Source organism: Bubalus kerabau, chromosome 14, assembly GCF_029407905.1.
Source record: "Bubalus kerabau isolate K-KA32 ecotype Philippines breed swamp buffalo chromosome 14, PCC_UOA_SB_1v2, whole genome shotgun sequence".
NCBI classification, from domain to species: domain Eukaryota; kingdom Metazoa; phylum Chordata; class Mammalia; order Artiodactyla; family Bovidae; genus Bubalus; species Bubalus kerabau.
Window position 1 is genome coordinate 65,649,051 of NC_073637.1, and position 14,589 is coordinate 65,663,639.

Below are 14,589 nucleotides of genomic sequence, written 5' to 3' on the forward strand. Positions count from 1 at the left end.
GTGCTCAGTCACATGCATGCGTGCTAAGTCACCTCAGTCGTGTCCAACTCTTTGTGACCCTATAGACTGTAGCCCGCCAGGCTCCTCTGTCCAAGGGATTCTCCAGGCAAGAATAATGGAGTGGGTTACCATGCCCTCCTTCAGGGGATCTTCCCGACCCAGGGATTGAACCTGCACTGGCAGGTCTTCTGCACTGGCAGGCACGTTCTTTACCACTTGTGCCACCTGAGAAGCCATATATAGATATATATCTATATCTATATCTATATATATCTTCATTTAATCTTCAATATCATTTAATGAGTTGTGTTTTTATTACCAGTACTTTATTGACAGTAATATCAAGACACAGAAGGTTAAGCAACTTGACTGAGACAACAGGGTTGAGCAGTGAAGAAAATAAAACAAGTCAGACTACTAGTGAAAGTTTCTAGTGAATGTCCTAGAGTTCAAGTTCATAGGTTCTATTTCTTTGTTTTCAATTATCCTTGGCATATGTTATTCCTATTCCTCAAAGTATTTGTCATTTGGGGCTTCCATGACATTCCCTATTCTTGCTTCCCTGCAAACTCATTACACTTTATTCCATGAACACGTTGATTTGAGCTTGTAAAACCTAATAGTTCCTGTCCTTTCACCAAAAAAGCCTTGCTATTTAAAGCAGGAGGCAAACATCTAATTTAGCTGTTTCCTAAGGTAAATCCACAACTTATTTAATGCAGCAAAATCCCTAAACTTCCTCTAAAACAAAGGGCATATATATCTGTATATATATTTGAGATACTAAACAACCTCACGTTTTTGATGGGGCACGGCTTATGAGAAATCTGTTTCATCTCACGGATAGAACCCAGGTCATGGCAGTGAAAGCCTGGAATCCCAGCCATTAGGCCACCAGGGAACTCCCATTAACTTCCCTTTAGGAAAGATTTTTTAAACTTAGTATCTTCTTTCTGGTGCTGAAATCTGGTATAAAACTAGAGGCAAGAATTTCTTTTAAAGAAAGCTTTTGAAATATTAGTCATTTTAAGTGAGTCACTCTCTAAAAGAATTTGCTTGGGAGTCAAAGAAAGGTGACTTTAATATCCCAGAAATAAAACTCTGATCAATTTGTTCATCCATTCTACTATTAATCTGTTCCGACGGGAAAATTAAAACCACTGAAATTGAACTGATCAGTAGAAAACCCTCTTTCTCGTTTATCTTTTACTATCTAACCGCCAGTTGGACATTCAAGCCAAACGTCATTTGTAGAACAGTCTTGTGGCACACTGTACCCGTCAGAACAGACAAGGCGCTCCGAAGCACCAGGCGCTCAGAGTGAGGAAACATTTTACGTGACAGTTACTGAGAAATTCTCTGGGGAACTTGAGGCTGAACTCCTGGAAGGCTCTTTTGTCAGCTGTGCCTAAAGCAGGGTCCTAGTATGTGCTCAGGGGCTTCCCTTGTAGGTCAGTTGGTAAAGACTCTGCCTGTAATGCAGGAGACCCGGTTCGATTCCCGAGTCGGGAAGATCCCTTGGAGAAGCAAATGGCAACCCACTCCAGTATTCTTGCCTGGAGAATGCCCTGGACAGAGGAGCCTGGCGGGCTACAGTCCACGGGTCACAAGAGTCGGACACGACTCAGCGACCAAACCGCCTCAGTTGGTGCTCAATAAAGTGATGTTGGAAAAGTCAACGAGGCCAAGATGGAGCTCACACGTGGGTAGCAGGAAGAGTTCTGAGTTCTAGAAACTCTCAATGACTTTTGCAATTGGTTTGGTAGGTCATCCAGGCACTAATCTTTTCTAACACTTACCTAAAGGAAGACGGATCAAAGACATTTCACACAGTGAATGCATGTCTTTGAACTTCCTGAAGTTGACTGGGTGGAGGCCCTACCGTTTTAGGTTGGCACGTTAACGCGGCACCTGCAATTTCCGCCCTTCTCTTTCCTCTCTTCCTGGCTCCCGGTCCCTGTTCTTCGCCCCGCCCGCGGCCCACCGCCCGCTGGGTCAACCCGGGCCCTGGGAACAGCACGTCCCCCTCTCAGGAGAAAACAGGTAATCATCACGTTTTAAACCACGGAAGCATGGGGTCTCTAAGTGAAAGCTTTATTTTGGACAGGAAAAATTCAACCTACAAAAAACGAGGGAATACACTCAAACCTCTTTGCCTCTTGTCATGTTACAGCCTCCAGGGCCCCCTCAAAGCCTCCACCTAAGGACGCCGTCTTTCCCTCTCAGAGGCTGAAGGCCTCTTCCCAGGCCTCACCTCCCGCCAGCTCCGCCCGCCACACCTCACTCCCACTTGGTGCCCACCCATTGTCCCCTCGCAGCTGTCACTGCGCACTGATGCCCCAGCCCCGATTGGCAAAACCAACTGGTGGCTCAGCCCACGTACTGGGACCGGACGCCTCCCTCTATCCTGAGCCTTAAAAGGCCTCCAGGCGCAGTCCCTGAGGCTGCAGGTAAAGGGGCGGCAGCGGAAAGGAGATAGGGAGGGGCCGCGCGCCCCGATCGCCCCGCCCGGCGTGTGTGTCGGGGGAAGCTGGGGGGCTAGCGCGCCACATCGCCCCTCCCCGACCCTTTGACCGTGCCCCCCACCCCCAAGTCCAGATCATAATGCCAGCGCCGTGGAGCCGCTCTCGTAATCTAGCCCCCCGGATGGCCCCGGGGGGCAGTTGCCGCCGCAAAGCACGGAGGGCGGGGCGGGCCAGGCGGATGGGAGGGGGTGGGGGGAGTGTGAAAGGTCCCGGATGTTGCCGAACGGGCGCCCCTTCTTGAGGGACTAACTGGCGCAGGCGCAGAAGGGTCGCACGAACCCTAAGTGGGGGTGGGGGAAAATTGCCTCCCAGCTGGTTTTGGGGGAGGAAGCCGGAGAAGGGTTGCGGGGGATCCGTGGGGAAGGCGAGGGAAACGGTGGGGATACTGGTGACCAGAAGAAAAAAAGAGCTTTCTGTTCGGGCACCCTCAGGACAGGAGTATAGAAGTTGGAAGCCGAGAGGGCTGGGGAGGAGAGTTGGGAGCGGAGGGGACGCGCGCGCTCCTCCGCTCGCCCTCTAGCGCGGGCGGGCAGGACGGCCGCGCGCTGGGGAGCGGCGGTTGCTCTGGGCCCCCAGAGCTGTGGGCACCAATCAACGGTTGCCATAGCAGCGTTTGACGTCATCGTGCGTGTGGTGCCCCTGCTGCCGGGGCTGGTGATTGGAGGAAACCCCGTGTCTGCGGAGCGGCTGTAGCCTGTGAGCAGCGAGATCCAGGGACAGAGTCTCAGCCTCGCCGCTGCCGCCCAGAGACTGCTGAGCCCCGTCCGTCCGCCTCCACCTACTCCGGACACAGGTAAGGGACTCGGCCGCCACCGCCGCCGCCACCTCGCGCCGCTTCTTCCTGTCCTAGGCCAAGCATCCGAAAGCGCGGGAGCAGTCCCTGCTCCGCATCCCCTCAAGTCCCGCTCGCGCCGCGGTTGGGAGCGGCGCTGGGCTGAGGCGGAGTCTCCTCAGGCGGAGACGGGCGGCGGCTTCTCTTCCGCTGGGTTCTGGCGGGCGGCTCGCGGCCGCCTCCGGCTACTTGCTTCCGGATCGACGCCTCGGCCCGGAGGGGCGCCCGGTCTGATCCGGTCCCCGGGGGTTGGGGGGGGTTGGGAAGAGCGCCCGCACGCCAGGTTTCCTCCAGGGACCCGCCCGGTCGCCGGCCTCCCGAGGGTGACCGAGGCAGCGCCGGCCGCGATCCGTTCTTTTTCGCGCCCGCCCCACCCCCCCGCAGCCCCCTCCTCCGCGCCGCCCCGCTGCCCGCTTCCGTCCGAGAGAGAATGACTCGGCGGCCGCGGGCATTGCAGTGGCGCAGGTGAGCCGCCCCCTCCCCGCCGCCCCCCATCCCCTCCCCCCGCCTCTCCCGCCCTCTCGGCGGCGCAGCCTCCGCGCCCCGCGCTGCGGAGGCACCCAGCCCTCCTCCCCCACCCGGGCGGCGGCGGCGCGGCGGCGGGAGGGTCGGCCCTGGCCACGGGGCTGCGAGCCAAGGCGGCCCGGAAGCGCCCGCCAGGTAGAGCGGGGCGAGGCCGTGCTTCGGTCGAGCCGGCCCTGGGGTGGGGCCCGCCCAAGACCTCGAGCCGAATTTCCCGGGTTCCGCGGGGGTGGGCGGGGGGGGGGGGGCGGGGAGAACTTGAATATTCCCGGCGGGCTGGGGGGGATGGGGCTGGCTTTCTGTCTCCGCGTGGAGGAGGTGGGGGGGGGGGGGCGGTGTTCGGAGCCCAGGTAGGAGATAGCGATGAGGGTGGGGAAGACGGGGGACCACGGGGCTCGCTCGCCCTGCCGGGGGTGGGGGGGCCTGGTAGACCTGAGGGTCCCTGCGCGCGTGTCGACCGGGACCCCGCTCGGCGGGGCGGGTGAACCCGCGCGTAACAGCCGGCGGCGGCCGGGCTCGCCTGGGTGTGGCTCGCCCCCTCCCCCACCGGCTGCAGCTGTCGGGCCCCCGGAGGCTAAAGGAGCACCCGCGGCGGCCGGTGGCGGACGGACGCCGACGGGACAGTGGGGTGTGTCCGCGGCCGGCCGCTCGTGGTTCCGCTTCTGCGGGCGGGCGGGCGGCCCCGGCGTCCGTGCCCCCAAGGCGGGCGGGCGGCTCCCCATTCCCAGCGCGGGCGGGGGCGCGCGTCTCCTCCTCGCATCCCCCCAGCCCGGGCCCCGGTGGGGGAATTAACAGTAGGCAGTAGGTTGGGCTCCTTGACACAGATCCGCCATGACAAAGAGGGAGACGCGGGGACTCGCGCAGAGGCACCAGCCTGGGCGGAGCCAAGGAGGGGGGTTGCGGCTGGCGCCGACGGTAGGATTTGCCCTTTAAAGTCACAGACGGTCCGTTGTCGTTTCACCCACCTCGAAGTCTTCCGCCGGTGAAGGGTTAAATGGGTGCGGCGAGTCCTGGAAGCGCTGCTTATTCTTAGAGAAAACTAGTCCACTTCCCCTCGTTACCGAGGGGTTTGGGAGAGGAACCTTTGTACTGGTTGTAGATAATTTTCTTTAGAAGTAGCATTAGTCGGAGAGCATTTTTTAATTTCTAGGGGGGAGAATTGGTAATTGCAAGAAAGGGGTAGGTTATGCGATAATAGATTTTGGGTTTGACATTGAAAACAGTATACTTCCTATTCAAGCTAGCTAGTTACTTGTTTAAATACAAAGGATTGGTTCCGATTTGGTTTTTTACAAAGAAATGTTTTGTGGGATTTCCCTGGGAAGGTAAAGAAAGGGAGTCAGTTCCCATAGTGAGTGACAGTGACTCCTCTGTTCATCGTAAGTCATGTACCCTTTGGGACCACTGTAGGGGGTAGTATCTTTCTGTGCTGCTTTAGGATCTTTCAAAAGGATGTCTTAAGGAACAGCATAAGGGGAAGATTGAAAAGTCCAGAGCTTTAAAATGAGAAAGAATTAGGAAGTCTTGATAAGGGCAGCTTGAGTGATAATGTATGCAATTAATTTTTGACTACTAGAAACAAGGCGCAGTAAGTCTGCATTTAAACTGAACAATGACATCAGAAACACTGATCACACTGGGAAGCATTTACTATCTACATTTTAGTGCTCACATATAGTAAGAAGTGAAGTTCCGGGACTCACGGATTTTTTTTTTAAGCCCATGTGCACATAACAAGGTACAGATGAATGAAGCCTTAGGGTTAGTTATTGATCCTTGATGGTGGTTTTACAGTCACAGTATTAAAATAAGCAATACGGCCATTTCTCCCAGGAAATTGGCATGCTGATCAGCTGTTGCAAAGATCAGTGGACTTGGTGTGGGAGTGTTATCAGCTAAAATTTAAACACTTGACAAGAGCAGATACTAACAGTAATAGGACATGAATTACATTAAACTGACAGGAGTCGTGATTCTGAAAGTATGGTAGTAATATTCATAGGTGGTGTTTTCACTAAAGAAAAGCTGCTTAATTTTTGATTACCCAGTGATATTTGAAACTAGAGTTGAGATTTGACCAACTAACATAAGGATTGGTTTTTAAGGCAGCCTTTTTCATCAAGTGTGCTTCAACTTTATGTGAAATTAAGCATCGTGTGGACAAAGATGAGATAATGTAATTTTAGTTTTGCTAAACCGATTTTAATTGCTTTAAATGTACACTATGCATGCTGAGTATGCCACTTTTTTTTTCCCCCCTCTGAGCATCCTTTTGTGAAGTTTCATTGAATTCCACATGTAGAGAATCTTCCATTGGTAATTAAGTTTGAAGTGTTAACATGTTTACTAAGGCTATGATTTTTAGTCTGTTTTACTGGAAAAAATATCTAAATGCTACTTTTTTTCCCCTGCAGAACATCCAGTCATGGATAAAAACGAGCTGGTACAGAAGGCCAAACTGGCCGAGCAGGCTGAGCGATATGATGACATGGCAGCCTGCATGAAGTCTGTAACTGAGCAAGGAGCTGAATTATCCAATGAGGAGAGGAATCTTCTCTCAGTTGCTTATAAAAATGTTGTAGGAGCCCGTAGGTCATCTTGGAGGGTCGTCTCCAGTATTGAGCAAAAGACGGAAGGTGCTGAGAAAAAACAGCAGATGGCTCGAGAATACAGAGAGAAAATAGAGACCGAGCTAAGAGATATCTGCAATGATGTACTGGTGAGAAACCATTCAGTCTAGTATCACTGTAATGCAGGGTTTCTGTAATGATTATCAGTTCCATTACTCTCAACTTTTTCTTTCTTTGGTTTCTCTTTTCCTTTTAAAAGTGGGGTGTTGTAGATTTCCAAGTCTTTCAGAGTGTCATTACTAAAATGTTAGAACAATTGTGGTTAGATTTGTATTAAATGAATTCTGTGGTGATTATCAGTCAGCTCAGAGAGATTGGTAGTATATTTTGTTCTAATTGAAAAGGTAAAGTAGTCTAATTATCATTTCAGTTGTGGTTAGAATATTTGTAGTAATTCTAGAACTGATTTTCTTAAAAGTATATAGATGCAGAAATTTTACCTATCTTGCTTCATGTAAGATGTAGTAGACATTGTAGACGTAGTAGCCTTCCCTGGTTAGCCACTGAAATGTTAAATCAGTCAGCCATGTAGAAAACTGGCTTGACTGTTGTTTTTGCCTTTCTGCATTTAAGTGTTGGAAGTCAACTTTGAACGTTGACAACCACATTAAAAGATTATGAAAAACTCAAAGCTTGATTTTCCAGGTTCAGTCAAGAAGCATTTTAAGAATTCAGTGTCTACTCCATTGAAGCACTGCTTCTCTAAATAGCTTAAAAGACTTGAACATTACATTTTGGTTAATTTTAAAATTTTCTTACAAATGGCGACTTTCTGTGCCAGAAAAGTTGAAATATAAGAATAAGTTGGACGGTGCAACCGTTTAGCATATAACAACCTGTGTACACTAACACTTTCATTTTTTAATGAACTGGGAGTTAATATTTAAAGTGGGTTTAACTAAATGATTACTCTTACATTGCAGATGGATACTCTTACATACACATGGGTCTCTGTTTGACAGGGCTCTGGTATATAGAGGCTGAATCCCATTTCCTCTGAAAATGCAGCTGCACTTCTTACTATTTGAATATTGTTCATGGAAGAAGTACTATAACAAGCAATATAGAATTATTTCTGATGGGGGTTTGGAGTTTTTGTTAAAATTGTAATGGTATTAAGATTCCTTTACAGTAGTCTAACGCTGATGGAATACAGTTCCTAAATTATGAGTATTTTTCTCAAATGATAATTTACTTTAGACTGTCTTTTTAAAGAAGAATAACGTTTTCTATCTTAATGTGGGCTACAGTCTTCTCGTGTGGTATCTATTTTGTGGGTAGTTTTTGATTGCTTACTTGAAATCTTTACATTTATAGCTATCATTCATTTCTAAAATGAGAAGGGAGTTCTATGCTTTTATCGAGACTCAATGACAAATGCTTATCTTATGCTTTGCTAATGTAATAAGAATATTTAAAATTTGAAAATACCATGTTTCCCTATAATAAAAAAAAATACTATTGGACTTTTCCCCACCTTCCTTGCTCTGTTTACTGGTAAGAACCTAAGTGTGTTATTAAATTTTGTTCACTCTAATGTTTTTCCCCCAGTTATTATACCTGATAGATTAAATAATTAAGAGTTTTATTATTTTCCTTAAGACAAAAGTCAGTTTTAGGAATAAAAGGGGATGTGGTAACATTCATCCTATACTAACAGCTTATTTGCAATTCCAGGTAGGTATTTGCATGTTTTCCACACAAAAAGTATAAAAGCTCCCGTCATTGTGAGACTCTTCCTAGGAAAAGACTGTAGCAGCTTTAGCGTTACTTTCCTTATCAAAGAAAAAAATACTGCATTGGACCGGTGGGTGAGAATATCTGGATTAATCTCTGAATAGCTTTTCCTGTTGAAATGATTATTAAGGGAGTTTGATACTGGTTGCTGATCACTATGTTGTTCTCCTTCAGAATAGCACACTGGCTTCGCACCAAGTCTAAATGAAATTTCCAGTTCGAAAGTACAAATGAAATTTCCACTTTGAAAGTATAGATAAATGAAAGTTTAATTGCTTTACTATATAAAAGGCTCAGAGAATTCTAAAGCTTTTCTTCCAGCCTTAGTCTTTTCAGAAGTGAAGCTCCATTAGTGATCTATGCATGGCTCATCCCTCCTAATATATAGTAGATACTCAAATTATTTGTTAAGTAAATGAGCTTTTGGGTTCTTTTGAAAAAGAGGTGGAACTAGGTCAGCAGTACGGCTAATTTTCCAAGGCCTTTTCTCTTTCAACTTGGGGAAACTTGGGTATTTACAGATACTGTGATTTTTTACAGGCAGGCTTCTTTTCCCTATCATCTTTCTTCAAACAGGTCCTGTTGACTCGGGAAACATCTTGCATAAAATTCCTTTTCTCCTTTTAAGTAAAATGGAAGAATAAAATCTAGCAGAACTGTTACTTCTCCTAGAGAAAAAATGATTTGACCTGATTTGCTTGATAATTAGTGAACGTGTGCCTAATTATATCTCAATATCTTATATAATAAAAATGTAACCAGTTGTAATTTTTATTGCTCTAGTTTTTTTCTTTGACTTTTAATTTGAGAAAAATAAGCAGACAGTTGCTTTTCAGAATTGATATTATTGGCTGATAGCATCATTGATGAACCAGACTTCATTGTTCTATACTGCCTAAGAAAATATTCTTTGTCTTCCTATTAGTAGGAACTAATCTCCATGGTTCAAAGTTTCTCTAAAGAGCTCTTTACTCTTATTAGGTTATTGGCATTCTAGTTACATGTACTTATCAAGTGTTTGTTTAATTTATACTATTTACTAAGCAGTGAAAGAGCAGGGACCGTGTTACTTTGTACAGAAGTTTTAGAGCATTACTGAAGAACATGGTCACCGGCCTTATTCTTCACAACATGAACTTCTCTTTATGCGAAATTATGGTTCTCTTCCTTGTGTTGTTAAATTGGAAATTACAGTATGTGAACTAATGCAGTCAGCCTTTTCTAGCAGATCTTAGACTAAATGTTCTGTGTCAGTGGGGGAAGGGGTTGATACCTCTTCTGCCTAAAGTCACAAGAAGCCAAAAATTAGGTCGTTTTATTTTGAAGATGATGAAATGTAAAATGAAATAAGCATATGCATACTAGGTTGTACCTAATTCAAACTCAATAATATAACGGCCTAAAAAGAGCAGGTTTTGAGTCGTAACCAGTGTTACCTTTAAATGGCTGGGTGACCTGAAGATATTAGTCATCAGAGAAAACTGAGCTCAGTTAAATGGGAATAATACCTACCCCATAGGACTGCTGTGGAGAAAATCAGGTAGAGAGAGCTCTTAGTGCCCCATTTATCTCAGTTTGGGGCTTCTCTTTAAAGCAGTGAAAGTGAAGTCGCTCAGTCGTGTCCGACTCTTTGCGACCCCATGGACTGTAGCCTACCAGGCTCCTCCCTCCATAGGATTCTCCAGGCAAGAGTACTGGAGTGGGTTGCCATTTCCTTATCCAGGGGATCTTCCCGACCCAGGGATCGAACCCGGGTCTCCTGCATTAAAGCAGTGAGAGTAGTACAAACCTGCCTATAAGTTAATAGAGGTCTCTTTAACTTGGGAATCTAAGAATGAAATTTAAAAGATCCAAGAAACCTTAAAAATTCTGTATCTTTCAAGGACAGAGGCCCATACTGGCCAGCAAGTTTTCAAAGGTTTCATTTTAAGAATTGAAAGCCACTGGAATAAGTTAAAGAATGGCTTCCTTATTAGGACATGAATTAGTAAAATCATGAGGCTGTCATTTATAACAGTTGGCAACTATTTGTTGTGTGATTCAGTTAACTTGACTGAGTTCCATTTTATTATGCTTCTCTACATTTTTAAGGTGTTGTTGCTGGGCACTGGTTTTTATCTCCATAGAACTGCCATTAAGCAGGAGCAAGCTGGGAAGTGCCTTGGGCTTTAAAAACTGCTGTATAAGTGTTTTAAGTTGAAAATCACTAGACAATTCATTTATTGGAATAAGGGCTTCTCAAAAGAATTGTGCAGTGTTATATTCATTTTCTTGACTGTATATTTACATGTTTTTGTCAAATAACTGCTTTTGGTATGTTTCAAAGTACAAAGACCTTACATGACATAGGAGATAGCAGCAATCCCTTCCAGGAAGAAGGACATGGGACGGTCTTTTGGTAATAAAATTCAGCAGTCTTTTTAAGAGTTTTCTTGGTAACGGTTAACTGTTGTACCTGATGAGGTAGTTTGTATATTTGGAAAGTCTGAGGTGTATGAAATGTAAAGGAAAGAAACAATGGAAAGACAGGTGTTTACTATTTGGTGGGAAGGGGAAGAATAACAGCTTGGTCAAGAGCAACAGGTTACCTATCCTTTTTCAGCCTAGCAATACTTAATATAATAATGAAGTCTTTCCTGCCTGTTCTAGAAAGAGATGCAGATGACTTGGAGAAGTTTAGTGATTAGATGAGCTGTGAAGATAGTTAAAAGTGAACTAAGGAATAGATTACAGAATTGAAAATGGAAATTCAAAAAGAAAAAACCTAAGAAAAATCTTAAAAGTAGAGGAGGAACATGTACACTTAAGAACTCTTCGACTCTTCTGATCTGCCCAAGAAAGAGGAAGAAATTGTATTCTCCCCAGCAGAGGCATTTGAATTAGAGGTCGGGAAATAAGATACCCTAGAGTATCTTTATAGTTTACCAAGAGTAATTTTGCTTTTCAGTTTTTCTTCTAAAAACACCCAATTTGGGGACTTCTCTGGTGGTCCAATGGTTAAGACTCCGCACTTCAAATGCAGGGGGTGAAGGTTCAACGCCCTTGTTGGGGAACTAAGATCCCACATGTTTTGCAGGGTGTGGCCAAAAATTAAATGCCCAGCTTTATGAGTAAAAAAATCTTACGGTAACATCTCTCAGTAGTGATACAGTAGAAGATCCTAGTTAGTTGGTTAATTGAAAAGTAGGTCAAATGTGTTCCTACTTGTTCTAAACATTTTCAGTTAAAACAAATGTGTGTGTTCATTTGCTCATTTCTAGTGTGGAGCTAAGACCTTTTCTTTGAATGTGCATAGACCTACAGTTTGAAAATAACTTACTAGCCACCCCTAAAAGAGACACAACCTTTATAAAATGTAATTTGAGTTTACATAGTAGAGTAAGAACTTAGAAGCTAAAAGAAAATAATCAGAATTTTTCTAATCTTTCAATTGTTTGGATAACCCAAGTGATACATGTGTGTGTCTCCTTTAAAAATAGTCATTTCAAAACATTCATTGTAATTGCATTAGAAATGCTTCTTTTCATACTTAAATTTGATAACAAAAATAGCATAGCATTTTAAGTAATTATATCCAAGTATAATGGCGTAGCTTGGGGAACAAATACAGGGCTCAATAATGGTATAACTGCTGATAGAAACTAAAGGGGGTTTCAGAGAGTAGCTGAAAAATGTATGTGAATATTTAGCCCAAAGATAAAACGACATGGGCATTATTGGTGTTTGCCTAGGAATGAAAAAGGCCTGGCATAAAGCCAGTCTGTTAAGTGAGGTTTGGTTAATCCAGCAAATTAAGTGATGGTTCATTCTGTCAGTGCATTAGGTGGAAACAGTTGCTTTATTCAAAAGCCTTTGCAGTAATTTTGCAAGAGATGAGATTAGGAAGAGAGAGAGGGTGCTGGTTAAAGCATGAAGGGGTCAATTATGTTATAAATCAATGAATGTGGGACTTAATGGCCTTTCAAAAACTTTACCCAAAGGAAATGATGCCAAGACATGCAAAAATAGTTGTGCTTTTATAAAGAGAATTAGAGCTAAGTTTCCCCTACTAACATCAGAAGCAGATTTTCAGTGCCCTCCATCATAGCTTATAATCATTTAAGTATTAACTTTGGGTTTTTTGGAAGTGGGGCTTTAACTTTTGAAAGACATAGGGTTTCCCCCAGCCCCCCATAAATACAATTTGCTGTTGACTGGTCTCTCAGTTGTGTCCCACTGTTTTGCGACCCATGGACTGTACAGCCCGCCAGGCTCCTTTGTTGGATTTCTCAGGCAAGAATACTGGAGTGGTTTGCCATTTCCTCCTCAAGAGGATCTTCCCAACCCAAGGATTGAACCAGTATCTCCTGCATTGCAAGAGAAAGTCAAAATTATGGGTGTTCTGATGTCAGCTAAGCTCAGAAAAACTTAATGTAGTCCACTGAAATGCTAATAGGCCTTAGAATTTTAATTCCTGAGATAATCCCTATTGTGATTTCATCCTGATTTCCATCTCTCTGTTGCGGTTTTGCATTGAGTATAAACACTGCTCTTTAGGGAGGTTTTTTTTCCTTCTCTTTTTTGGTATGTATTTACTGGGTTGCCTCAGGTCTTGGTTGTGTCATGTAGGATCTTTGTTGCAGTGTGCAGGATATGTCGTCGGGGCACGTGGGCTCCTCTCCAGCAGTGGTGTGTGGGCTTTAGAGTGTGGAGCTTAGTTGTGTGTTGACACGTGGGCTCTTAGTTCCCTGATCAGGTATCAAACCAACTCGCCCTGCGTTGGAAGATGGATTCTTGAGCACGGAACCTCTGCTGTCAGAGTCAGTGTGCTGCAGTCGGGGGCTCCTCTTCCTTTTGAAACTACCTATTCTTTCTAACCTCTTAATTTTTAGCACATTTTCTAGACTTTTAACAATGACATCTTGGACTCAACTTTGAGTTCTTTTTCTAATTGTAGGTTAATTGCTGTGTTGGCTGCATCATTGTAAAGAGTTGGTTCTCAACTCTTTACATTCGTGTTGATGCTCATTTGTATGATACATTTCCTGTGGGTAGTACCCAGGATTATTTGCCACTCCCATTTTACTAGTAATTCTATCCTTTACTCTCCCACTCATATGCATATTGGCAAGAAAGTGATGTTGTAAGAATAAACTTGACCTAATTTTAATGGACAGAAGCTAAGTTACAAACTTTATATTGCTAGTGGTGGTCATTCACTTGAACTTGTTATCTTTACTGTTCTTTTCCCAGTTCTGTGCTGCATACAGATAGCTCTTTCTCTTATCTTTTTATAAAACAAAAAGAATTCCTTCTGTGCCTTTGGCTCTTGTTTGGTCTTCTTGTCCCTGATAAAAGCCATTGCCAATTTCCATCTTTATGGCCTGAGGGTTTCTTTACTCTGATTGGTACAAAAGTAATTGTGGTTTCAGACAGTGAATTTTAAATAACTATAACTAGGTTCAAACACATCTTTATTTAGCAAAACAGGAACCATTACAGTCAACACATTTCTGCCAACAGAGGAAAGTTTTTGTTTATTCCTATAGCTTAAAAATCTGCTTCATGATTCGATGAACTCTTGGAAAGCTTTTTCTGCCTCCTGCTGGTTGTGGAAATGTTTTTCCTGCAAAAAGTTGTCAAGATGCTTTGAAGAAATGATAGTTGGTGAGAGTTCAGGTGAATATGGTGGACGAGGCAAAACGTAGTCATAGCCCAATTTATTCAACCTTTAAAGTGTTGGTTGTGCGACATTGGGTCGGTCGGGTGTTACCGTGGAGAAGAATTGGGCCCATTCTATTGATCAGTGCCGGCTGCAGGCGTGGCAGTTTTTGATGCATCTCACTGATTTCCTGAGCAGACTTCTCAGATATAATGGTTTTGCTGGGATTCAGAGAGCTGTAGTGTATCACACCAGCAGCAGACCACCAAACAATGACCATAACCTTTCTTGGTGCAAATTTGTCTTTGGGAGGTGCTTTGGAGCTTTTTCTCAGTCTAGCCACTGATCTAGTTGTCATTGGTTGTCATAAAATCTACTTTTTGTTGCACGTCACAATCAGATCGAAAAATGATTCATTTAGAATAAGAGAAGACAACACTTCAAAATGACAATTTTTTGATTTTCGGTCAGCTCATGAGGCACCCACTTACTGAGCTCTTTCACCTTTCCAGTTTGCTTCAAATCTCAAACGACTGTAGGATGGTGTATGTTGAGTTCTTTAGCAACTTCCTGTGCAGTTGTAAGGGGATCAGCTTCAATGGCTGGCCATTACCCTCCTCATCTTCAAGGCTCTCACCTCCTGTGTAAAATTGCTTGAACCGCCAGTGCATTGTACCTTTGTTAGCAATTTCTGGGCCAAAT

At 44.6% G+C, this 14,589-nt stretch overlaps 1 protein-coding gene across 5 annotated transcripts in view; it reads left to right on the top strand.

Moving 5' to 3' along the window:
- Positions 1-3,054: 3,054 nt before the first annotated feature.
- The window catches only part of YWHAZ (tyrosine 3-monooxygenase/tryptophan 5-monooxygenase activation protein zeta), a 71,711-nt gene continuing 60,176 nt past the window's right edge, over positions 3,055-14,589 (top strand). Inside the window, exons 1-2 of one of the 5 annotated variants that reach the window (XM_055546513.1) lie at positions 3,055-3,318; positions 6,294-6,598. In XM_055546513.1, coding sequence (XP_055402488.1) covers positions 6,305-6,598 — 294 coding nt within the window. In that variant the 5' untranslated portion in view covers positions 3,055-3,318; positions 6,294-6,304. Of the gene's footprint in view, positions 3,319-3,701; positions 3,823-3,892; positions 4,018-6,293; positions 6,599-14,589 lie in introns of those variants that run through there. The other 4 variants (XM_055546516.1, XM_055546514.1, XM_055546515.1 and 1 more) reach the window with 4 other exon arrangements.